The sequence below is a fragment of the Harpegnathos saltator genome, unplaced genomic scaffold (assembly GCF_003227715.2).
Source record: "Harpegnathos saltator strain DR-91 unplaced genomic scaffold, Hsal_v8.6 scaffold182, whole genome shotgun sequence".
In the NCBI taxonomy this organism is placed as follows: Eukaryota; Metazoa; Arthropoda; class Insecta; order Hymenoptera; family Formicidae; genus Harpegnathos; species Harpegnathos saltator.
Window position 1 is genome coordinate 1,037,474 of NW_020229964.1, and position 24,897 is coordinate 1,062,370.

Consider the following 24,897-nt stretch of genomic DNA (forward strand, 5'->3'; position numbering starts at 1 on the left):
TTTGGCGTTGAAACATGATGAAACACAACACCTTATCTGTTCGTCAATTCTGGTTTCTTCTGCTTGATGGAATCATTCAATTTGTCCAATTGATGACAATAAACATTCGAATCAATCGTTTGATTGTTTGGTAGCAGTTCAAAAAAACCATTCCTCTCCAATCCCACCAAACAGAGAGCATCACCTTCTTTTAATGGGTATCAGCTTTTAATGTGCTTTGAGCTGGTTCATCACGTCTGCTCCATGATCTTTTGCGTTAAATATTGTTGTACACAATCCATTTTTTATCTCCAGTTATGAGTCGTTTAAAAAATGGACCGTTCTTCTTACGTTTCAACAGCAAATCGCAGATGATAATGTGACGAATCAAATCTGTTTCTTTGAGAACATGTGGAACCCAAATATCGAGCTTTGAAACGGAACCAAGTTGTTTCAAATGCTCATGCACGATCGAATTAGATAAATTTAATTTCTCAGCAATTTTTCGTATTCGTTCGTAAATGATGATTTATGTCCACCAATACCTTTATTTGGTCTTCATCAACCTTCCAGAACGTGGTACATCTTTGAGGTCGAAATTCCCAGAATGAAATTTCGAAAACCAATTCTGACTAGTTCAGTCAACATATCCTTTTCATATATGGCACACAATTCTTTTCTTGCTTGCGCTGCATTTTTGCCTTTATGGTAATAAAAAAGCAAAAAGACGAAAATGCTCATGTTGGTTTTCCATTTTTGATGCGACGCCAAACAAAAACAACTTGACAGATTCCAAAACAACTTTTTCCAAACGAAGCTTGAAATGTGCGTTGTAAAAATGTAAAACGATCTTCTGGTTTAGAATAAGGTTAACTGCTTAAAAAGGCAACTAACATTCTCTATTTGAAAAAACCGAAATTACTTTCCGGACAACCCAATAAATTAAATCTCCGAGGTAACGCGGTGCAATAGTTGTATCTTACTATGGGCAAAAGTGGAATAAAACAACTCGAGGCTCGTAATCGGTTCTCAGTGCAGCAGATGTGATTAACAAGCGACGCGTGACAAGGATAGATAAATGAAAGAAAAAGAGAGGGAAGAGATTCTCCCAATTGAGCGTCTGAGATTTATGATGTTATTGAGATTTACGATCAGAGCAAATTTACCCGACGATTTCTCCGTGTTGAACCAACGATGATAAAACACTCACCTGTGTTAATATGTATACACGCATGCATTAATTTGCGTCGCGAGAGATAAAGCGTTGTTATCCCATTCTCACTTAATCATTCGCCGCCAGCTGTCGGAGGCCGACCGGGTTTAGCGCGAAATGTGAACAAATACTTCAGCATAATGATTCGCGCACTGATCTGTTAATAAAAACTTCTTTATAATATCCTGGAAACATATATCGGTCTTAGACACGTTTATTGTTTGGATTTACGATCTTTTCTAACAATCCTGCGCTGGACCCGGCCGATCTCACGGTTGCCATCTCTCCGGTTTTCGCCCAGAGTCTCCGGGCGAAACACAAAATCTTCGGCTCTCCGGCTCAGAAGAAAAAATCTCCGGGCCATATGATATGAGAAGAAGAAAGATTATATTTTTCTTATCTTTTATAATCGGGCAGAGAGAGAGAGAGAGAGAGAGAGAGAGAGAGAGAGAGAGAGAGAGAGGGAGAGAGGGAGAGAGAGCAATAGCTTTAAATCTTAACACACTTTAAGAATTTTTATAAATTCTTATCAAATTTTACTCAAATAATAGTTATATATTTATTTTTACTAACATAAAATTATGTGTTTATTTTAGACATAATATTATGTTAATATATTAAAATATTGGGTAGTGCGTATTTTTTCATAACATTTTTTTATAACGATGTGATACTAATGCAATATGCATATGTTCGTAAAAATATAAATAATGTTTAATTTTATAATGATTATTAGTACCGCACGATGTTTAATTTGAATTTAATATGTTAATGTATTCGAAGATTTAATATTTGATATGTATTTTTATTTGTTCCTGCCTCTCCCCCGCTCTTTTTAGATTTATGGGCAAAGCCTGGCATGGAGGTAGCAACCGTGGCCGATTTCCGGCAACTGGCACGATGACAGTCAGAGGGGGGAACAACGCTTCTCTTTTCGCGGCGCGAATTAACGCATATGACTATACACGTGAACGAAAGTGATCAACCGTAAGTTGTGTTTCGCGGGATATAGGTGACTTTTTTAATTCAGCATAAAAATATATATCGCATTTTCATCGGATAAATGATAATATGGCGTCTCCGATGAATGTTTAATGGCATATTTTTAAGAACGGTTTGATCAATAGATTCAACTGAAGTTATTAATAAGTACATATACATAATCAAGATTGGTAAACATCAACAATTTATATGTATATATAATCCTGAAAACCCCGATTTTGAAACCTAGAATTACGAGGGTGAATCAAATATAAACCGAAATTATTTTTTTACGCGCTGTGAGGTGAACGGAGAGGGCCATTCTGAGCGTTATAGGTAGGGATGCCTGAAGGGATTCCCCCCGTAGAAGACTTCACACTACTGCTTCTTTAGTCAGTATCACGATGTCAAACCAAAAGGTGCCCTTATCCGTTGCGCAACGGATTATTAACAAGTTTCTCACGACAGAGGACGTAAAATCGTCCGAAATTTTGAGAAGGCTTAAGGCACAGTTCGGGGACAACACCTTTAAGAAGACTCAAGTGTACACGTGGCACAAACAATTTTTAGAAGGATTTTTAGGACGAGAAGCAGTTGAAAATAAAGGTCACCGACGTCGCCCGAGAACCAGCTGAGGAGAATATTCGCATTGTTGGCTGCCTTCTCGAGGATGATCGCCGATTAACGGTTGCTGAAATTGCTTCCAGATCGAAATAAGCTACAGCAGTGCTCAGGCAATCATTAGTGACGATCTTAGGTTTCGAAAAGTATCCGCAAGATGGGTCCTTCGTCTTCTTCAGAAGATCAGAAACGGCAGTGTCTCGAGGTATGCAAACGGTTATTGATACGCTACCAGGCTGAAAGAGAGGCTTTTTTGCACTGGATTGTTACCTGCAATGAAACTTGGATGCATTATTATATCCGGAATCCAAACAAGCCAGTATGGAGTGGCGAAAGAAGGAAGAATCTGCACCCAAAGCCTGCATCAAAGCTAAAACTCGGCTCTTAGCTGGAAAGGTTCTTGCAACTGTATTTTTTTATTTCAAAGAAGTTTTGCACATTGATTTTCCCCACGGACGTCGTATTGTGAACGCCGTGTACTATTGCCAACTTTTGGACGAAAGAAAACTCGCATATTGTCGGAAAAGACGCAAATTTCCAATTCGAGATGTTATCCTGGTTCACGACAATATTCGGCCCGATACAGCTGCCTAAACTCGATAAAAAACTGAGAATTTGTTCTGGACTATACTGGAACACCCTTCTTACAGTCCGGACTTATCGCCCCGCGATTATCATTTCTTTGGACCACTAAAAGAAGCACTTAGTGGACAGAGATTTGACGACGATGTTGCTGTCGAAACGTTTGTGCGCGATTAGCTGGTGTCACAACCACCTTCATTTTACGATAGCGGGATCAAAAAACTATCTATCCGTTGGGAAAAATGTGTTTCTAAGTCAGGAGATTATGTAGAAGAATAACTTTGTATGTTTGTATTTTTATAATGTTTCAATAAATTAAAAAGAATAACTCCGGTTTATATTTGATTCACCCTCGTATACAAAATTAGTATTAGAAATTATAAATTATACTTGTTATATACATATTTTTACATAATATATTTTTTTTTGCATTTACAAAGATAGAATATATACAAAGATATATACAAAATAGAGGGCACTTTCTTAACACATATCTCGATTAATTCTAGATAACCGAAAGTGTGTTTTAAAGACATCTGAATACAGTGGCATTATTTTTTATATACAGTTATCAATTTTTATATGTTTTATATGTTTGATTAATAATCTATATCACTGTCACTATCGTTAGTTGCTAAAGAAGAAATATCAAGAGGAGAACCAGAAGATTTATCTTTATACATTCTTTAAATTAAATTATATTTTAATAGTATTTCCAAGTCAATAATCACATACAGCCATTAACATTTTCAGATTAGAAAATTCAGATTAGGAATCTCTACCATATTCAATCAGAAATTTCATCAGTCTATCGACAAAATGAGTCTGATAGATGTGTGATAAGTACAGCGCTGTAAATAAAAACATATTGATATAATTCATAAATAAAAGAACTGTTCGCCACATTTGTGCTTTGTACAATGGACCAATCGATGAATTAAAAAACTCACCCTATATCTCGTCGCGGAAGCTGGCGCGAGTTTTTCAAGATGCGACGCCAAAGATAACCGTAATCACGAATCTTCGCAACTCCGGGGAAGAGCGCCGGTTTACTTCGACACTTCATGAAAGCATTAATTTGTGAAGCACGGCTAAGGGCAATTACGAGCGATGCCTGTCGAATCGCATAAGCTGCCGTAAAATCGAATTTTCTTATTTAAGTAGTAGCTTTATCATGCGCCGGAGACTTTCATTGGCTTCGAGAACCTAAACTGTGTTATTCGCTATCGGATTTCCCTATCGAAGACGGTGAAGCCGGTGATTGCCGGCGTTCTGCAACTTCATTACTCGTCTCCGTCAAGGATCGTGCTTATCCGTGCAGACGCTTCGTCAGCGTTATTCTGTGAAAAGCTGCCAGAGCGTTTGCGATCGACGACGATCGACCAGCAAGTTTCGAAGGGAGAAAGACGAGGGGATATTATGAGGCAACTTTTCCATTTAGCGACGAACTCGTCGAAAGTCGTTAGATTTGTTTTCGCTTTCCTACGAGATATATTTTTCCCGAAATAAATGACTTTCTTCTCCCGGACTGTATCGAGTGTTTTTTACACAGAGAAGAAGGTTTGGTTGAATCAGCGGGACACTAAACGGACTAGACGCATTTTATGGTTGAAGGAAATAAAATTTCCGCTCCTTAAGACTGAATTTGGTTCATGGGAATTCGAAGTTCTCTAGTTTCCTCAACCAACATGTGGTTTGGTTCATTTGTTACCACGTTAATTTAACCGATCTTTTTCTTCCATGCATCCTTCGCGTCGTATCGATTGACCGCGCTAGACGCGACTAAAATTTTCCGAAAAGTATGACACGCTGCTTTTTGGCAACGTTCCGTTGAGTCACGCGGTTGATCGCGATTAAATCTTGGACGTCAAATAATATTAGGTTAGCAATAAAGTCATGTTGTTTTTCACGAATAGATGGCTTTACTTGTTATTAAACGCAACCAACTTGAAATCCTATAATTTTTTGTATCATCTGACATTTCAAGCTTTCTTTAACAAAAAGAAGTCATTCGGTAAAGAATTGTTTGTTTGGCATTGAATTAAAAGTGGAAAATCAAAACGAATTATTTCTATCAAGTTTGAAATCAATCGTCTGCTTAGTTTCCAAAAAAAAAATTCGTGAAAATAGCTTATTTTTCTGGTCTACAGACAGGATTCCCTCTTTAATCGGCATTTCTGCTAAGGAGAAAAGAGGAAAGCGCGATACATGGCTATTAGAGCGAGCGAGACATCTATAGAGACAGCGCGGTGTCTATAATTGTCTCACTCATATTCCCTGCATTCAAACGTAGAGTGAGACAGCTATTGGGGACACCATTAACCGTACCACGTCTGGTAATGCTTTCTCTTTCGATCGTGCGACGTGCGATAAGGATGCAACATCGGAATGTCTCCCACCACTTCTTCTTCGCTTCTCTCGTGCTGTACAGTACGCCCATATGCGTATGCGTATATGCCTGTCATCGTTTTCGATTGTTTTACAGGCGTATACGACATCGCCGAGGGACACCATACCTGCCTCTGAGTGTACATCGGGTAATGCGGATGCCGGCGGTATGTCAACTTTGAAGCTTCATATCTTGGGAATAGCTTACGCAAAAGACAAAAGTAGGTAGTGTTTTGAAAACGTCTCGACAAGAGCTACAGGAATATGCAATAAAAAATGAGGGATTCTGTTTAGGATTTTAAAGTTGACCTTTACGTGACCTTCAAACGACAATCCAAGGTCAAACCGAAGTCACCGTCAGATGTCCCCCTCTGAACCCTACAACTTTTGTTTGAGACATTTTTCGCGATCTGGCTTACCTGACGAAATATTTCCGATTGTCGATTAATATGGATCACCCTGTATAAACGTTTGAACACATTCCCATTGGTCACCCTGTATATCGTTGGTCACCCATCAGAAATTGTTGCACTTTGGGTGAGATGTGTTACCACACCCATTATATTTGTTGATCTTGTCCTAGATTACTATTTATTTCGTTCCTTGCAAAATTCCTTGAAGAGAAAAAAATTCAATTCCGATGAAGCTATCAAGCGGTACTTGGATCATTTTTTCGTCGATAAGAATTAGAAGTTCTATGAACTCGGAATCATAAAGTTACCAAACAGATGGCAAAAAGTCATTGAATTAAACGGACAATATATTATAGAATAAAGTTTTTTATATGAAAAAATAGCTTTTCATTTACATAGAAAAAAATGACATGACTTTCTTGCTAGCCTGATAATTTCACGGTCATGTTATATGGCCAACCGTTTTCACAGACGACTATCGCGCACAATACGGCATGAAAAATATGCCGTGACAATAGCTTAATCGTCGCGTCCTTCTCTGTTTACAGCAATCCCGCTACAAGTGGACGCGTAAATTGCGCGGTAATTGGCCCATTATATCGGTTTGCAATAGCTTCTGCAAACGTAATTAGCTTTGTTAGAGGGTCCCATTCCTTTCCCGATGCCCGATTCACAGCGCCATCTCGTTTGTGCAGTTATATTGTAATTGCGCGAGAGTCGTCCGTATCGCGCGTACAATCGTTAATTCGTGCGGCGAAGAAAGGAATTGAAAAGGAGAAAGACAAAAGAAAACGAAGTGTATACGACGGCTTTTTGGCTGACAGACACGACGGAAACAAAAACGTGGTAAACGTGCTGCCATTTATCGCGACCGCTTTCATGTCTATTGTGTGATTAAAGAGAGGAGGAGTGTGAGAGGGAGAGGGAGAACAGGTCTCTTAGCTTAGAGAGTTAATTTTTCGCGAACTCATTCGCGCCGAGACACAATGTCGTTATGCTCGCGTTACTTCGACGATATTTTACATCGTCTGGCCGGGACCCATATTGTGCCAGACGCTAGAGTGTCACGGTGACCTCTTTCACCCTCTTTTCACCCTCGTGAAATGTCAATGCTATCGATTATCCAGCACCCCTTCGACGAGCACGCTTGGTTAACACAGTCGAATCCGCATTTGCAATTCTTACCGCGTTCAAATTGTAACTGCTGAACGACGACGGCGCCATTCTTGAAAGACTGCCTGTTGTTTGATCCTTCGGACGACGTCATTTCGCTAGAACTTTTGCTCCACTTACCGGAAAGCTTACCTGAGGACAAGGTCGCGTGTAGTGAATCGTGGTTTTGCGGCTAGCGGGATTCGCTCAAGAATGATATCGCCAGGTATGAAAATTAAAAAGCCTAGACAGATTTCTAAAAGAAAAGAAGAAAACTGGAAACGTAGGTTGTCAAGATATATTTTTGAAGGATATATCAACGGATAAGAGGAATGTTTAATAAAATCTGGACATTCTGAACATTAGCTGGACAGGAGGATACTGACAGCAAAATCTGAACGTCTGGCGACCTTATCTGAGAATTTTATCGAGATTTAATGAAAATAAAATTTTACTTACTTAACGGGATATATGGTATGTTGCAGCATGCTAACATGTCAAAGATATTTTTATTCTCAATTCGTACACAGCGCACTTTTCTAAACAACATATATAGTATGTACATATATATTTATCGAATAAGACATCTACATCGTGTAGGTCATTGTTCCCAATCGCCTCGACAAAGAAGTTACGTCGTTAAAGGGAGACATACACCTAGATGGATCGAAAAATCGATTTTTTTTATTTTTATATTTTCTTTTAGTGTGATGTCTTTCGAATGGTTTCCTGGAGCGGCAAGTCGGAATTCCAAAAAGTACAAAAGTTGCGGCCGGCCGGGCGAGCGCCATGAAACGCGCGCTGTTACGTGACACGCAACGCCATAGGCATAGGCTGCATTCGAGGAGACGCTGTGAATGCTATAAACGCAAACGCTAAAAGCTCCGTTCGGGATGCCAATAGCTCGATAGCAATAACAAGCTCTCCGAACGTAGTTTAGAATAAAAGTTTCCAATATGGCCGCTCTTAATATAAACGAGGCAATATGAATCGAAGACGAGCAATCAATCTTCTCGCGTTCGTAATAAGGGATCTAATATACTCACTCGTAAAAAAAAAAACAGGCCACTAAATTTTAGCACAGTTGTGTAACATCTTTCAATAGCGATAACTCAGCCAAAAATCATCGTATTGAGATGAAAGCTCAAATTAAAGTTTGGACATTTTTTGTCAACAACCAAAAACTTAAAAGTGAATTATAATAAATGTTTTACAAAATGGCAGATGTTGAAGATAGACCGATTAATGGGAAAAGAATTTTGTTTTAACTATTGCATTGCTCAGGGGGATCGGTTCTCTGGTACAAAAATATATGAGGTTTAAAGTTTAAAAATGTATGAGGTTTAAAGTTTATTTATTTCCTAACAAATCTATTTCATTTTTCTACGACCTTCAAAATCTATCATCATTCAACATTCGCCATTTTGTAAAACAATTTTTATAATATTTATATAAACTTTTAGGTTTTTGGTTGATAACAAGAAATGTCCAAACTTTAATTTAAGCTTTATTTCATCTCAATACGATGATTTTTGGCTGAGTTATTGTGATTGAAAGATGTTACAAAACTAAAATTTAGTGGCCTATTTTTTTGCGGGTAAATATAGAATCATCATCATTGTCATCATTGTCATCAGATAGTGAAGAAGAGTTGGATGCACTTTATAAGTTAGAGACAGCACGCTCAAGGAAAATACCACGATTGAAAAGTTATATGGAAGATGTTATTTCTAACAAGTAATACTACCCAACTGTCACTCACCGATTCCAATGAAATTTGGCATGCACGTAGGACATTGAAAAATATTGAACATGTATTTTTTTATATCGGCTGACAACGCATTTTAAGGCTGGAAATCACCCCTTGATCCCTGAACATGAAAGCACTATTTCAACCCTTTGTACATATTACATGTGATTTCCGTTAAACTTGTTTTCCATTTGGACTTGAACAACTTGAATTAGTCAATAAGAGGTTTTTAGGATCGCTGATTACGAATCTGGAGATAAAATTACAAAATTCAAGTTGGCGGACCCAATATGGCGGACCGAAATTGTAAAAAGATGGTTGATTCAAACCAATTTAATCTGCTATCTGGAGGTTTTTGGGGTCTCGTAATTTGCCTCGTTTTGGGGCCGAGTAATACTCACGAATCGAGTCTCTACCAATTTTTGCTTTATCCACTAAAACAAAAATGTGATGACATTTTCCGCTACGAAACCGAGACTTCATGTAAACTTTGATAAGTAAAGATTTCTCGATAGCGACCTTTTGCCGAGCGACGCTGCACCTCGGCAATAGCGCGAACGTCTGGTGGCTCGGCTGTTTCGCGTTTGCGGGTGACCCTTATGGCGGCCTTTAACTCTTGATATCTCCGAAACCATTCCTATACTCAACTTGAAATTTTTCCCAGATTAATATATCATCATAAGCTATCATTTAGACCACAATTCGATTCAATCCGTGAGGTTCACCAAACGGGCGAAAAAACAGGTGCTTTTGCGGTTGCTCTTTTCGAAAATAGAGCCCTGTATGGTAGTACAGCGGCTGTACTATCGTACAGATTAGCAACTGCCTTCCCTATTCCCCTTCCATCGAGAGTGTGCGAAAGAAAACGCACAGTCAAAATAGGGGAACATCCAATTCGACACAGTATGATTGGATACAACCAATCATACTGTGTACAAACTAGTTAATTAGGTTAGGATTAAATTTGAGTAATATTATTGGTTGTGCCCAATCGTAACATGGTCAATCGGGTCTCATTCAAAAACAGAGTGCATTTTTTTCTACGTGAGCTCTACTCCTACTTCTCGAACACGCAGTCTAGATATACCATGGCTCATATTCTGAACTCTTTTTTATCATTAAAAATTACTGCAAAAGTGGCTTTCCTTAAGTTTCTTGATTTGCTATAAGCCACTTTTAAAGTCACTTTTAGTGATGAAAGAGAGAGTTCAGAATATGGATCTATATTTATACGTAACGCTTTCCTAACTTTCTAGAGACCCCTATACCATTTTCTATCATTACCTTCCGAACCATTGCGCATCTATTCTAACTAAACACCGGAACTCTAGCGTCTCTCTATTGTCGTCTCCGAGAACGCAAACGAAAGAACAAGAATCTTAAAGTGAGGATAAATTAACTGCAAAAATCATCGACAAATTGAGTGTGTACTATGGCCTAGGTATCTGGAGAAATTGCAAATCTGTTGAATTAATGCAACAGGCAATTTGGACTACCTGTTATCGTTATGGTGCAACAACATCAAAATTGCTCGCGAGACTCCGAATTACACGCATGATGACCAGACTTTGCCAGGAAACATGTTAGGAGCTATTTGATCTATTTATAAAAATCTCAGCGATAAACAATTATCGGAGCGTTGCATAAGTGACTTTACGCAAAATAATAACGAAAGCTTGAATAGGCTAACAGGATATAAGAAATTGTACAGTGGCACAAAAACAGTATTTGTTAGAACTTGCCGTATATGTGTGTACAACGAAAGTACATCATCATTATTACAGATTATGTGAGCAATGAACATCTATGCTCAACCAAATGCGCATAATTATGCGAATGCGAGGACGAGTACCGGATAGCGGAAATGAAGCGCGACATGGGAGACAGGATCAAGGAGGCAAGAATGCGTCGCAGACAAGCTAGAAATGAAATGGCAGAAATTGCTACGTCTGCAGGTGATTCACTATATGGAATAGATGATTCCATATAAGTAAAAAAGAAATCATTGTTATACTGCTTGAAACTACACTTAAAACTTTAAACGCGTTTTTCTCAAAAGTAGTTTTTCAAAACCAAAACCCGAAATATCTCTTAAACGACTTGGATCGGGTTCACCCTTTGTTTTGTTTCTTATTTATACAGCATAAAATTATGCGATTTTCGTCGTATGGCTTTTTTTCCATAAACTTTCGTTCCATCTTGACAGCCAGACGAAAGTCGATTTTTTGGCGAAAAATCGCATTTTTAAATTCAAATAAGCAGAACTTTGCGACAAATTTTAAAAGTCGGCCACGGCAAAGACTAGATTTTAATATATATTTTAAGAATTGTTTATCCATGTTTGTTTTAGATGGATGTACAGGATGTACAGGACTATATAGGATGTACAGTGAAATGGGGATGATAGCGGCAATGTTCGACATTAATGTCTGTAACTGCTATATTATATGATATTTTGGGATATGCCTTGGACATTTTTTTCAATAAAAATATAAATAATATACATGCAAAATCCCGCTTTGATACTCCTTACTGTTCGAAGAAAGGGTTCGATTAAAAGGGTAAAAATAGAGCTATTTTTCGTACCTCTAGGTGTATGTTCCTCCTTGATGTGCGTCTTAAATCTCTCGTATCGCATTAAATATAGAAGCGTTAATTTGCTTCTCGCTTATTTTAACTCGCTTAGCACTCGAATCTTTTAAAACTTAGTGTTAAATTTTTCTCTCTCAGGTCTTCCAAAATTTACAACCTCTTCTCCTTATTCTTTCTTCTCACACACGCGTCTCTTTAGGTGACTATCGTTGTGCTTCCATTTAACACCGTTAAAAAGAACGTTGTTCTTATTTCTAATTAATAACGTAAACTCTAAGTGTTCAGCGAAAGCGAAGTGAAAATATTGTTTTCCTTCTCTAAAGGAAATTTCAGTACCAACGACGTACGATGTGTATCGGATTTTTGTACTGAAACGATTTACTTAAACTACTTCATCGCGAAGATGCGTCTAGTTTTCCTAGTTCGTGATCGGTCTTCCTCTAAGCCGGAACAACGAAAAGTCCGTTAAAGTAAACCCCACCGTTCGAATAAATTCGACATTGAAGTGGATGTCTCGATTGTTCGCCGTTCTCATTCTTTTAAGAATAATAAAGTCCCGTCGCTGCCCTTAATCAAAGTTTATGAGACAAAATCCGGTTGATGATCCTTTTAATATACATCTTTAAATGCACATTTTTCCTGGTACATTGATCAAGCGCGCACCGCTGGGACCCGAAAGGTCTTGGGCGACGCGAAGTTACTTCCAATTTCCATCCACGTTTTCAGGCTTCCGTAGAAGCTGCAAAATTAGCCAGCACTAATATCGATGACTAGTGAGCTCGATGAACCGCTTGCCATAAAACCGCATTGATCCGAACTATACGTTTCAGGCTCGTCACGAATAAATAGAGTTACGGTGACAAGAGAAATGGCTTGCGCAGCCGTGGAAGTGCATAGCGAGAAGGATGAAAGCTCATCAGAATGATCAAGTCGAATATCGAACAGTGAGTATTCGGATGTCTATTAGAATGCTGAGAGCCTCATTTCAAAGCAAACACGTCGCGGTCTGTTGACACGGAGAGTCCGATGAAAAAGTTATCGTCAAAACTGTAAATCACCTTAAATCGCCAGGTCGATACGCCAGATCGATACACGTAGAAAGAGAAAAAAATTCGGCATTTTTCCCACGAGAGGGAGAATATAAAAGCTTCATAGCGTTTTGCTTTCTCGCGTCTCGAGACGGTTCGAGTGAAATGGACAGCCGGAAAATTTTCCGTTCGTCTCCTTCGGAAGAGACGAAGCCTCGAGTTTCGTCAAAGAGAACGAGGATCCGTTTGCTCGAGTCATAGTCTTAAGGAAAGAACCAAGTGGGGTAATTGTGAGATATCAGAGACACACTTTTACCGAGTCAGTGAAGTGGATGAACGTCGTCGGAATCGGCTGGAGTTCAGGGCGCGTTCGCGAGGTGAAAGCAGCCTCGCTCGTCACCAGCGAGATACGGTCGCGCCCGATTTAAGAAGTGCTAGGCTCCGGACTCGCGTCGATGAAGTCGATGTCCGAGGACGTCGTGGCGCTCGCGCGGCGACCTTGCCTCGGTGACACGCTTATGCGTGCTTTGACGCTCGTCGTCAAGACGCTCAGTCGGTTTCCGGTTCGCTGGGCCGGCAGATGCTGCTGCTTTGTTCTGTAATCAACGGATTGACACGGTATCGAGCGAACGCTCGGAAAGACGACGCTTTTCCATGGAAGATTAATGTACACACCGCACTCTCTCTCTCTCTCTCTCTCTCTCTCTCTCTCGAGCCGGGAATTCAAGATCGTCACAAGTGCGGAAGGCCGTGAAGACTAAGAAAGGATAGCGGGAAAGTCGAGGACAACCTCGGGGAATCTTGCGAGAAGTCAAAGTGAGGAAACATTGAAAGATCTCCGCAGGCTTATTAGCGTGATGCTTACGAGCGTGATGAAGAGTTATGTACTTCTAAATGAAAAGCATCGCGGTAGATGTATGTATATGGAGCATTATGTATTGGGTCAGTCCAAGTCCGGTTCGACTTTTTGTAGACGATGTCGCGCATATATAACGGACAGTAATAGGTGAGTTTTTTAATTCATCAATTGAATTTTCGTTCAATTAAAGCGCAAATGCAAGTTCCTTTATTCATCGATGAATTACATATAATGTGTTTTTATTTACAGCGCTGAACTCATTACATATTTATCAGACTTATTTTGTCAATGGACCGATGAGATTTCTGATTGAATATGATGAGAATAATTTTCTAACCTAAAATATTAATGCGTTCAATTATTGACATGGAAACACTACTAAATTATAATTTAATTAAAAAAATGTATAAAGATGAATTTTCTCCTAATTCCACTCTTGATATTTTTTTTTCAGAAACTAACAACAGTCAGTGATATAAACATAATATTTATCAAATGTACGCGTGTAAAAATTGATAACTTTACATAAAAAATAGTGCCATTCTATTCAGATGTAAACTTTAAAATATATTTTCGATTATCTAGAATTAGTCGAGACATGTGCTAAGAAAGTGACCTCTGATTATAAATGCAAAAAAATATATATTATGTAAAAATAATATGTATATAACAAGTAAAATGTTTGTAATTTCTAATACTAATTTTGTATAATTTTGAGTTTCAAAATCTGGGTTTCAGAATTATATGTACATATAAATATGTACATATCAATATTAAATTGTTGATACATACTTATTATTAACTTTAATTGAATCCATTCATCAAACTGTTCTTAAAAATATGCCATCAAACACGTGTCTGAGACGTCATATTGTCATTTATCCGATGAAAAGGCAACGAATTTATCTTGAATTAAAAAAACTCACCCAATATTAACAATATATTGTCGTCAAAATATTGGCGCGAAATTATAAATCGATTATCGATGTCGACGATTGACGAATAATTTTTTTTATTAATAAATTTTATTAACAAATTTTATTAACAATTTTTATTAACAATTTATTAATAAAAAATACAATGTAAATAAATTTGAAATTTGTAAACAAATTGGATTTTGTCTGATCCAATATTATCTTATATTTTGTTCCCATTGTGCGTACGTGTGTGTGTATTTGTTATTTTTGCTGATTGATATATTAGTGTGTTAACAACAATATTTCCATGCATTTTCTTTCGAACATGCTTTTATCGATGAAGTAATTTGTCGTTAATGATATTTTCATGGATTTTCGTTCGAGTGTACAATCACGCGCATTAATTCGCATTGCGAGAGATGTGTTGTTCCCCACTCCGACCGTCATTCTCCGCCAGTTGTCCGAAGTCTGCCAGGTCTAGCGCGAAATTGTTAGAAGAAGCTTTGAGCCCAAACATTAGATATAGATGTCTCTAAGGCCGACATGTTTCCAGAATATTGTAAAGAAATTTTTCTTGACAGATCGGCGCATGAGTCATGCTTTGGTGTTTGTTTACATTTCGCATTTCTTACATAACAATGCTTCTTCTCTCGCGGCGCGAATTAACGCATGCGTGTATACATACTTGAGTCTTTCTTCGGCACCCTTCATGGCAGTGTTCAGTTCCTCCTCCCATTGTTTCTCCTTCCGTTCTCTTTCCTGTCTCTCGATTTCGCGCTCGCGATTGTATACTCGATACTCCGGGATGAAAGCTAATCGACGCGTTTCCACGCTCGGTCCGGCGCCCTCGACGAACAAGGCGGCGTCTTCCCCCGAGTGTTCGGCCCTCAATGACCTGCAAACGAGACCGCGTCGATGAAATACAGTCTGTTCAACAAGAAAGTGTGGGTGATATTTTTGTAGAAAATCATATATAGTAGCATCATCTACTTTATACCGTTTGAATCTTGAAATTAACTTCTTTTGCGCAATGTACATCAAAAAGTTGCGTTGAGTAGTCGTTAAAAGTAAACATTATTTTTAAAATGAGTGTAAAATATTTGAAGCGTTAAGAGGCGGTGTTTCTTATTAACCATTCTAAAGGACCAAAATTAACAATCGCAGCAACTGCTAGGGCAATTACAAAATCAGAGGCTTTCGTAAGAAAGTGAGTAAATAGATTTAAAACCGCTGGAAATGTTGACGACCTGCCAGAAAGAGGGCTGTCTTATGCAACGACTCCGAAGCTATGTTGTGTCTCTTTCAGACGAATTCTAGTCTTACCCTGCGTTAGGCCCAAGTAAAACTCCGCCGAAAAGGTCAACATAATATGTTATCTCGCTTAATATCATCAGAAGCCGCTTGCATGAAAATGACATGGTATCACCACATTTCGGTCCGCCATGAAAAAACCGCTGCTGTCAGAAAAGCTCGAAAATGGCGTAACTGTGATGGATTGTCCGGCATTCTCTCCAGACGCAAATCCCATCGAAAATATGTGGTCATACCTTAAGATGAAACTTAAAGGAAAGCGTGTCTTTACTTTTAAGCAGCTGTGCATAAAAATAAAAACAATATAGCGTTTTTATCAGAATACGCCGAAAATATGCAAAAATGGTGCCAATAATTGCAAGCAATAATTGATAATGGAAGCAACTGGATCAAATATTAGATAGTTGCGCATTATTAAAAATCTTCTATCTTTGTTTAAAATAATGACTTGACTTTATCTTTTATTCTTTTCAGATTATCACCAACACTGTCTTGTTGAACAAACTGCATTTTCGCTACGGGATCTGCCACGTGAAATTCAACAGAAGCTATGACCGACCTTTGTTTAGCCAGGCGTTTTTTCTTCTTGTGCAGAGGTTTCGTCTCGATTATCATCTCCTCCAGTTCGAAAGTCGGGTCGCAGTTCAAGTGATCCTTCGGCGGGATAAATCGCGGTTTAATCTGCTTGTTTAACACCTTGTCAAAGTCTAACTCTTTCATCACGTTCGCCCGCTTCAGCTCCTTCAAGGACGACACTCGCGCGCCCGGCGCCAGAGTCAGTAGGCGGTCCAGAAGATCGCGTATCGACGAGCTCCAGTGAGTAGGTTTCGGTCTCTCTTCCTGAAAAGGACCGAATCTTTGGATATAAAGCGATCTTCACCGTCTCTCAAAGTCGCGCTATACGCTGAACCTTCGAAAGATAATTTGTCAAAGCCGAAGGACACGCGAGCTCAATTTGTCTCGAAATGAGGGACGTCCGATTTAGATCGTTTTCTGAGGACATGGACGTGATTCCATTGAAATGTCCCGCATCGAACTCGTCGAAGTCGTTATTTCTTTTTCACTTTCGTCGTACATTCGCGGGCTTCTTGCCGAAACGTGATTTCGAGTTGAAATTTATTAATGTTATTAGGAGGTTGACTTAGTTCTGGTCCCTAGCAATAGATGCCTTTAGTAACAAGTTAATGGTTAGTACGAATATTGAAATTTTGCAACACTGAAAAATATGTTTCTCTATGACATATGACAGTTTGCGCGTTATTGTTACTAATAGTTTCATTGTTTATATGCGCCTAAATTGAATTGTACAAAATTGCATTTTCAACATTCGTTATTTTTTTATTTGATTTGAAAAAATCGGCAACTGAAGCTCATGAAATGCTTATTACAACTTATGGTGATCAAGCTCCATCGTATTCCAACTGTAAATTTTGGTTTTGACGATTCAAAAATACTGGTCAACCAAAAAAATTCGAAGAATCTGAATTGCACGCATTATTGAATGAAAATCGTTCAAACGGAAAAACAATTGTCTGAACAACTCAACGTCGATAAATCAACAATTTCTAAACACCTGCACGCCATGGGAAAAACTCAAAAGAAAGGCGGATAAGTGCCACATGAATTAAGTGAAAGTGCTATTGCAAATCGTTTGAATATCGCCATGTCTTTGCTTGCCAGACAGAAAAAAGGTTTTGTGTGGCGAATTGTAACTGGAGATGAAAAGTGGATTTATTTTGATAATTCAAAGTGAAAAAAATCAAGGGTTGATCCAGGACAACCATCAACATCGACACCAAAACGGAACATTTACGGTCGCAAAGCAATGCACTGTATTTGGTGGGATATGGAAGGTGTGGTGTACTATGAGCTTCTAAAACCGAATGAAACAATTACGGAGGAGCGATACCAGCAACAATTGAACAAATTGAATGATGAATTGACGCAAAAAAAGCCAGCGATAGCCAGCAATAGATGCAAAGTAATTCTTTTGCACGATAAAGCTCGTCCGTTGTTTTAATCGTTAAACAAACATTGTTAGAGCTCGAATGGGAAATCCTTCCGCATCCAGCATACTCTCCAGACCTAATACCATCTGATTACCATCTATTCCGATCGATACAACATACTTTGGCAGGTATATACTTCAATAATTACAAGGCTGTGCAAAAATGAGTGTCTGATTGGAATGCTTTCGTAAGACAGATCGTTCTACCGTCGCGAAGTCGCCATTTGCCAAAAAGATGGGAAAAAGTCACAGCTAACGACAGAAAATATTGTGATTGATGTAAATGTAACCATTTCTTTAAAATAAAGATAAAAAAATTGACAAAATAAGACCAGACTTAATTCAACCTCCTTCAGCACGACTAAGACGTTTACGTTATGCAAATGCGGTAAAACGCGCGAAGCTGGCAGATATGCCGTCGCACGTGTCGCATCAATAACACCTTCATGACAAGTTCTCGATTAACGGGACAGTCGGGACATGACGCGTCCTTAATTAACAGGACAGCACGTACGTGTTACACAGAAGTGGCTGTCTCGACGGAGAGCCGCGGTGTCGTGTAACTTCGATTTTGCACATATATATGTTGAAACTACCCGCAATAGCTGTCGAAGATGGACTATTTCCAAGTTAGGACGGAATATACAATGGGTATTTCATACTTGCCCGCTTTCTGCTTTATGCTTTAAGCGATTTTCGATCGTATCGAGCTTTTGTATGTGTACATGTGTGTGCGTGCGTGCGTGCGCGCGCGCGCGCGCGCGCGTGTGTGTGTGTGTGTGTGTGTGTGTGTGTGTGTATGTATGTCATACACGATCCTCACCTGTAGAATCCTCAAAGACTCTCTATTGGACGTCGTGGAGTGAAGCGGATATGGTCTCTCCATGGCTAAGGTCTCCCAAGCGAGGATTCCCAGACTCCACCAATCCACGGCGAATCCGTAGCCAAGGACACCGTATTCCTCGCACGAGCACATGTAAATCTCCGGGGCTAGCGCAAATCCACGTTAAAGGAGAAAGATGTGCGAGAGAAAAGTGTGCTAGGGGGATATTATTCGCGAAGACAGCCTCGGCTTAATGCAGAGATATAAGAGACAGATTTGAAATCCGTGGCTCGATATAGATGGCGACGTGTTTCGGTTGCCTTACAACCGTCGTCCTTTCCCGCTACCAATCGCCTGATATTTTATATGTACGGGGAGCCAAACCCCTCGCATTTCACGAGAAAAAGAGGAATCCGAATCTAAATACGTGGGAGGAGAAGATTTCATTCAATATTTATCTTTCCCAATTCGGTTGGTAGAATTATTACGGAGACTCGAGACTCGAAGCTGAGAGAAATTGGTTTTAGAGACGATGGCGCAGTGTAACGGAGTTAACAGAAATTACAATTGTGTGCGTCTGTGCTAAAATTACAAACTCAAAAGAAAAACGAAGAAAGATTTACGAGGGAATTGAGATGAGTGAATTCATGTAGAAGACGCACACGACGCGGATCTCTCACAGTCGCATAATAACATTGTTCACATGTACCTATATACGGTTTTGTCCCGGACATCGAAGTCGCCAGTTGACCGTTTTCGAGCACGGTCGCGATGTTGAAGTCCGTCACGTGAGCGTGGCCTGGACAAACAAATTTCATAATTCAACCTTCGTGCTTTGTGATCCAATTAGGCTAATGGCTAAAGAAACGAAGTCTTTTGCTTTTTCTTTTTGTTTTTGTTTCCTTACGTACCCCGAGGAATATTCCTTTAAACTGCGAGACAATTATTACCCGCAACGGTTATGCTAATTAATATCAGACCGTAATTAATAATCAAGTGCACACATTTCAAATATTACACACGAGCCAATATAGACAGCAGAATATCACAAAATTCTGTGCGATAGAAATGACACAATAATGCCAAGAATATCAGCGAAGAATCATAAACGACGATGGCAATTACTTGATTGCCGAATAATTTGTTTTTATTGAAATTGAAATTATTCTGAAAAATCGAGTCGTATTTTTTTATTCTGACCCAATTATGTTTAGGTAAAAATAATAACAATTTCATACGCGCTCTCACGCAATCAAGAGACGTAGTAGTACTTCGTGTGTTCCAAATATTGTATGCTATTTATTACTTATGTGTCAAACATTGATTCGCGATTTTTTAATACGTTGTAACAGCCACCAGTGATGAGCACTGTAAAATTGTCACAATTAAAAAACAAATAATCAAGTTGAGGATAAAGTACGATGAATAGCGTTTGAAAAATTGTTTTTACGATTAACAGAGAACCAATGAAATCGATTTGCGAAACTAAATATTAGGACGGGAAAATACGCACAAAGGTAACGCCTCACCGATTTTGGAATATGTTATAGAACAGGGTTTCCCAATCTTTTTTGTATTCCGCATCCTTAAAAAGTTATTAATGAACCTTCGCACTCTCTACAAAAAAAATTATTCATCTGTTTTATGGTAAAAATTAATTATTAGGGTTTTAAGGCAAGGAGTTAATTTATAATAATTTTTGATCATATAGTATTCTTTTATAAAAATTAACTATCATTTTAATATTATAAAATTATTACCCATGATATTAAGCTTCTTATAGTGATGCGTAATGAATATATACGTAATGATATGTAAAAAATACAGATATGTAAAAAATATATAATTTTAATAACATTTCTTTTTATATAATAATAGAAATGCCGAATTGTTTCAGAATTCATCTTAATCATTATTAATTACAATCACTTTTCCTCGTACCTCCAAGAATTTTTTTTCGCACCTCCAGGGGATGCGAGCATTCTCGGTTGGGAACCCCTGTTATAGAAGGTGAAATTCTAAGCAACTTTTTATAATACAGCAGAAAATGATATTATGACCCATCACTCACATTTTATACAATAACTTGGTCAATAATCAATATTTTAAAGTGAGAATTGAATGGTTACATATGTCACAGTGTTGTTTAATCGATTATAGATTCAAATTTACATAATGTTTATTGCTTAGGATGTTATTTATAAAAGTGTGGCAACATAGTATAATGGGTTGGCGAGAAAATGAGGTTGTAATATGGCCTCCCACTGAAACGAACACAAAAAATTGATTTTGTTTAAAATAACACAAAGAGTTTAGTTATGAAATTATATATTTATTCAAATTAAACAGTTAGAGGGAGAATAATAATGAAGATAACTGCGTATTTTTAATGTGGATATTGACTTGGTTGTTGGGAAATACAATCTGTCAGAAAGACAGCATTGTAGTGCAACAATGGACTACAGATTAGAATTGACTTGTCGAATAATTATTTTGGTATAAAAACTTCGAAAAACAAACAGTACTCATCAGCACTCTTATGAGGCCACATTAGCAAAATATCATGCTATTTCATTTAACTTTGCGTAACTTAAAAGATGTACAGCCGAATAAAATGTCAAATAACAAACAAAACACTCAATTGTACATATATTCGTGTGATATTACGCTCAAGTTTAAAAATAATGAGGAAATATGTCTAGTTCAATGCTAAAATATACCGTGGAAAACATTTCGAAATGCTCGAAAGTAAAAATGCGTTATAAAAAGTGCTAGCTATTGTGTATTGATATATTAGTGTCATTGCGCTAATGGCGAACTACTAAACAAATGATTCACTGTAACAACTGAAGTCCGCTACCTAATAACGGAGATGTTGAAAGCGGCCATAATACCCACAAGGATCATTCTTCTTCACAACTGTATAAATACAGGATGTATAAAAAAAGAATTCAGGATTTTAAAGCCAGATAGTAATCATAAAAAAGTAACCACAATGGAGGAAAAAATTCTTAATAAACATGAGTCGTAAAATTAATGCGTATTGTCGGAGTTATGAACAATTTATTTGAATTAAAGCAAGTGATTTACTCGCTTCTAATGCACGGCCATACATGAAATGCATTTCTGCCATTTTTAATTAGACTAATGTCATTCTTACTGTAAAAATTTTGTGATGGTTTAAAAACTCTGCAACTGTTCATTGTTCACGAGGATATATGATTAACAATTACTTGGTGAAGCGTGTGTATAAATGGAAAGAAAATATATGTTTGTTTACATCCCGAACAAAAGCGAAGAAACTTTTAGGAATTCTTTTAAAGCAGAGAGAGAGAGAGAGAGAGAGAGAGTACTCTCTTCACTGATAGATGAAATAAACAAATTATATCAGAGAATATAAAAACATCAGAGCATGTTCATTAGAACTTTTTTCCTCCCCAGTTTGTGAATATTATCTATCCTTATAATTCTGAATCCTTTTTTTAAAACACCCTGTATAATATAGAGGTCATTTGTTTTAAACTTTAATTTAATTTTTAATTTAATATAATTCAATATTTGACTTTAAAATGTTGCAATTATATATTTTCAGAAGCTGTTTAATCTTATAATCATACAACATTTAATTATTCTGAGTTAGGTTAGATTATTGTGTGCATATATATGCGCGGTGACTGATTGCGTGTAATTCTTTTGTATTGTATAAATCATTTATATTGAGTTCATTATATAAAATATCGGTAACTTATATTTCGAAACTTTAAATTGATTAAATAAATAAACAATCTAACTTAACCTAATTCAGAATAACAATATATGTCTTACAATTATGAAAACAAACAACTTTTCAGATAATTCCAATATTTAAAATTCAAATATCTCAGAAACTACAAGCGACCCTCATACAGTTGGTATCATATAAAGTTACTCAGAATTTCACCCTCTATAATATTATATATCTATTATATATAATATATCTCAAAATAAAAAAGAAAACGGTGAGATATGACCTTGACTGCATATTTACTTTAGGACGTTTCCTAGGTTCAATTGCTGATTCCTTGTAATATACATGTACGTGTTGATACTTTCTATCAAAAATGGCGGGAATGCGTTCAATAACATTCGTTCAATTTACGCGCCTACTCACGAGCTAAGGAATGAATATGTACACACATACATATACACGTAGGGAAGGAAAGCGCGATGTGGTTTCCCGGCGCAGCACACGGTCAGCCCTTCGCGTGCGCCGTGCCAGTCGCAATATTTATCCATCATCGTTTACTAAACATTGCGGCCGCCGCAATGTTGATTGAGCAATGTGCGATGCAGACCAAAACGAAGGAGAGAACCCCGGCGGCTGCTGCAACGTGCTTTAGTGGCGGTTAGTTCGCGCGTATCAAGAAGAATAGTCTTCCTACGTTGTGGATGTGCAAGGGGAAATAAAAATCGACGAACTCTCACGCTCACGAGAACTGTGGCGTCTGTGTGTGTGTGTATGTTGTCCTCAGTTATTTACCATTTTTCAATATTAACTGCCGATCGATGCGCAGGCGTATTTCAAAGAAACATGTGCAGGTCGCTCTAATTTTTTACGATCGTTCTATCAATTTGCGAATAATTTTTTACGATCGTTCTATCAATTTGCGATGAATGACTTTCGGTTGTTCCGTTTTCCTTTTCTTTCTTTCAGGTGTGCAGCGCTAATCTCGTTTGGAATTCTACAAAAGTCGGAGTGATTAAGCCGACTGGTATCAACGTACGTATCTAAGACCGAGAGTTCGTTCGAAAGTTACTCTCTTGAAAGTGATTCTCGATAGCAATTATTTCCGATAGGAACAATCGAAAACTGTTTTCAAACCTGCACTTCGTCTGCCCGCATCTTAGTATCGACAGTCGTTTTCAGGAGTGGAGAGGAAACAAACTCCTCTCATGAGGGGACATAGGCCAATTGAAATATTGACGCATCGAAATATTGGCTGATCGTTAAATAACCTAAGGAGAGCGCTTTTTCGATCAGAATTCGTGCAAGACGCTAGCTATAGTTCCACGAGTTAGATGATCTCGGGCGCTCCGTTTTCGAGACTCTTAAGTCCTCTTTCGACACTTCTATGATAACGTTTATTTTCTCACTCTTAAATTTACGTAATAAACATTTAATCGACATAAAATTACTTAAAACATTTTACAAATTCTAATAATACATACACATTGTGTGATTACGCAATAACTGTAAAACATTGCATCATTTATTTTGACTAATAAAAGGAAACTGCGTTACTCATGAGATGACCATTATTTTATTATTCATTCATTTACTTATTTATTTATTTACAAACAGATTATTTATAAACGGAAGGGATATTCCTTTAATATATAAGATAATAATAAACAAAGTAACATGAGAAAAGGAAAATAAGAAAAAAATGAATTCCTTAAAAAAAAACTATATATGTGCATATTATATATTAATAAAATTAGGTGACAATTCGACCGTCTTTTGCGACTCTGTGAGAATATAACTTTTTATGGAATTGTCCTCGTGCTTTGAAAACGACTGCAAAGTGTATTAATCGTGAAAGTATTACTCGAGAATATTATTTAAGGAACGGTTTTGAACGGGTGCTGCAGCGAAGCTTTCATTCTCGACCTGCGATCACATCCACGTCATGCGGAACATACGAGTCGGACAATCGGAACTTGAGCGCCTTAACACGCGCCGCTCGACTGCGGCATAGTGTCTGGCCTGAATTCATAGAGAAAATGGCATTTTGCGGCGCTTCCCCAGGGCGATATTTCCCCCGAGGCCCACGAGGTCCTGTGCGCGCTAGATGGCGCGAAAGCAAAACGATAAGCGGGACACCGGTACGTAATTTTAAATGATGCAGAGGCAATCTCGGGATTCAAACAGCCGTCGGCCAGGTGCAGGAGGAAATTAGGGATAACTCACCCTCCTGGCTTCCTTCTCTCCTTGTCGCCCCCTTGTTCCCCGACTCTTCAGGATCATAAATGTACGTACCTGCTTCGCGTCCCGAGGCACTTCCTACAAAATACGCCGTCGTCTCGGTCTATTTCTCCATAAAGCAGATCCGGCTTTCCAGAGGGACGCATAGAGGCTTCGGGCATGTACAACCCTTTCACCTTTTCATCCCCCCCATAGTTATCTTTACTTATCTCTGTTTTTGTAATTTCGCCGACGTCAAAGACGTGTTTCGTCCCGCATTGTTCTTTAATCCACGTCGTTGTCATCGAATTGCCGAAAAATCGATAGGCCAGACGC

At 38.1% G+C, this 24,897-nt stretch overlaps 1 protein-coding gene across 3 annotated transcripts in view; it reads right to left on the bottom strand.

The window, feature by feature from the left end:
• Window positions 1–12,223: 12,223 nt before the first annotated feature.
• LOC105184294 (serine/threonine-protein kinase 32A) overlaps window positions 12,224–24,897 on the bottom strand; it is a 66,003-nt gene continuing 53,329 nt past the window's right edge. For all 3 annotated transcript variants that reach the window (XM_011143001.3, XM_025297618.1, XM_025297619.1), the window contains 5 exons: window positions 19,327–19,416; window positions 18,618–18,784; window positions 16,346–16,626; window positions 15,161–15,370; window positions 12,224–13,295 (listed from right to left, as the gene is read on the bottom strand). In XM_011143001.3, coding sequence (XP_011141303.1) covers window positions 13,124–13,295; window positions 15,161–15,370; window positions 16,346–16,626; window positions 18,618–18,784; window positions 19,327–19,416 — 920 coding nt within the window. In that variant the 3' untranslated portion in view covers window positions 12,224–13,123. The remainder of the gene's footprint in view (window positions 13,296–15,160; window positions 15,371–16,345; window positions 16,627–18,617; window positions 18,785–19,326; window positions 19,417–24,897) is intronic.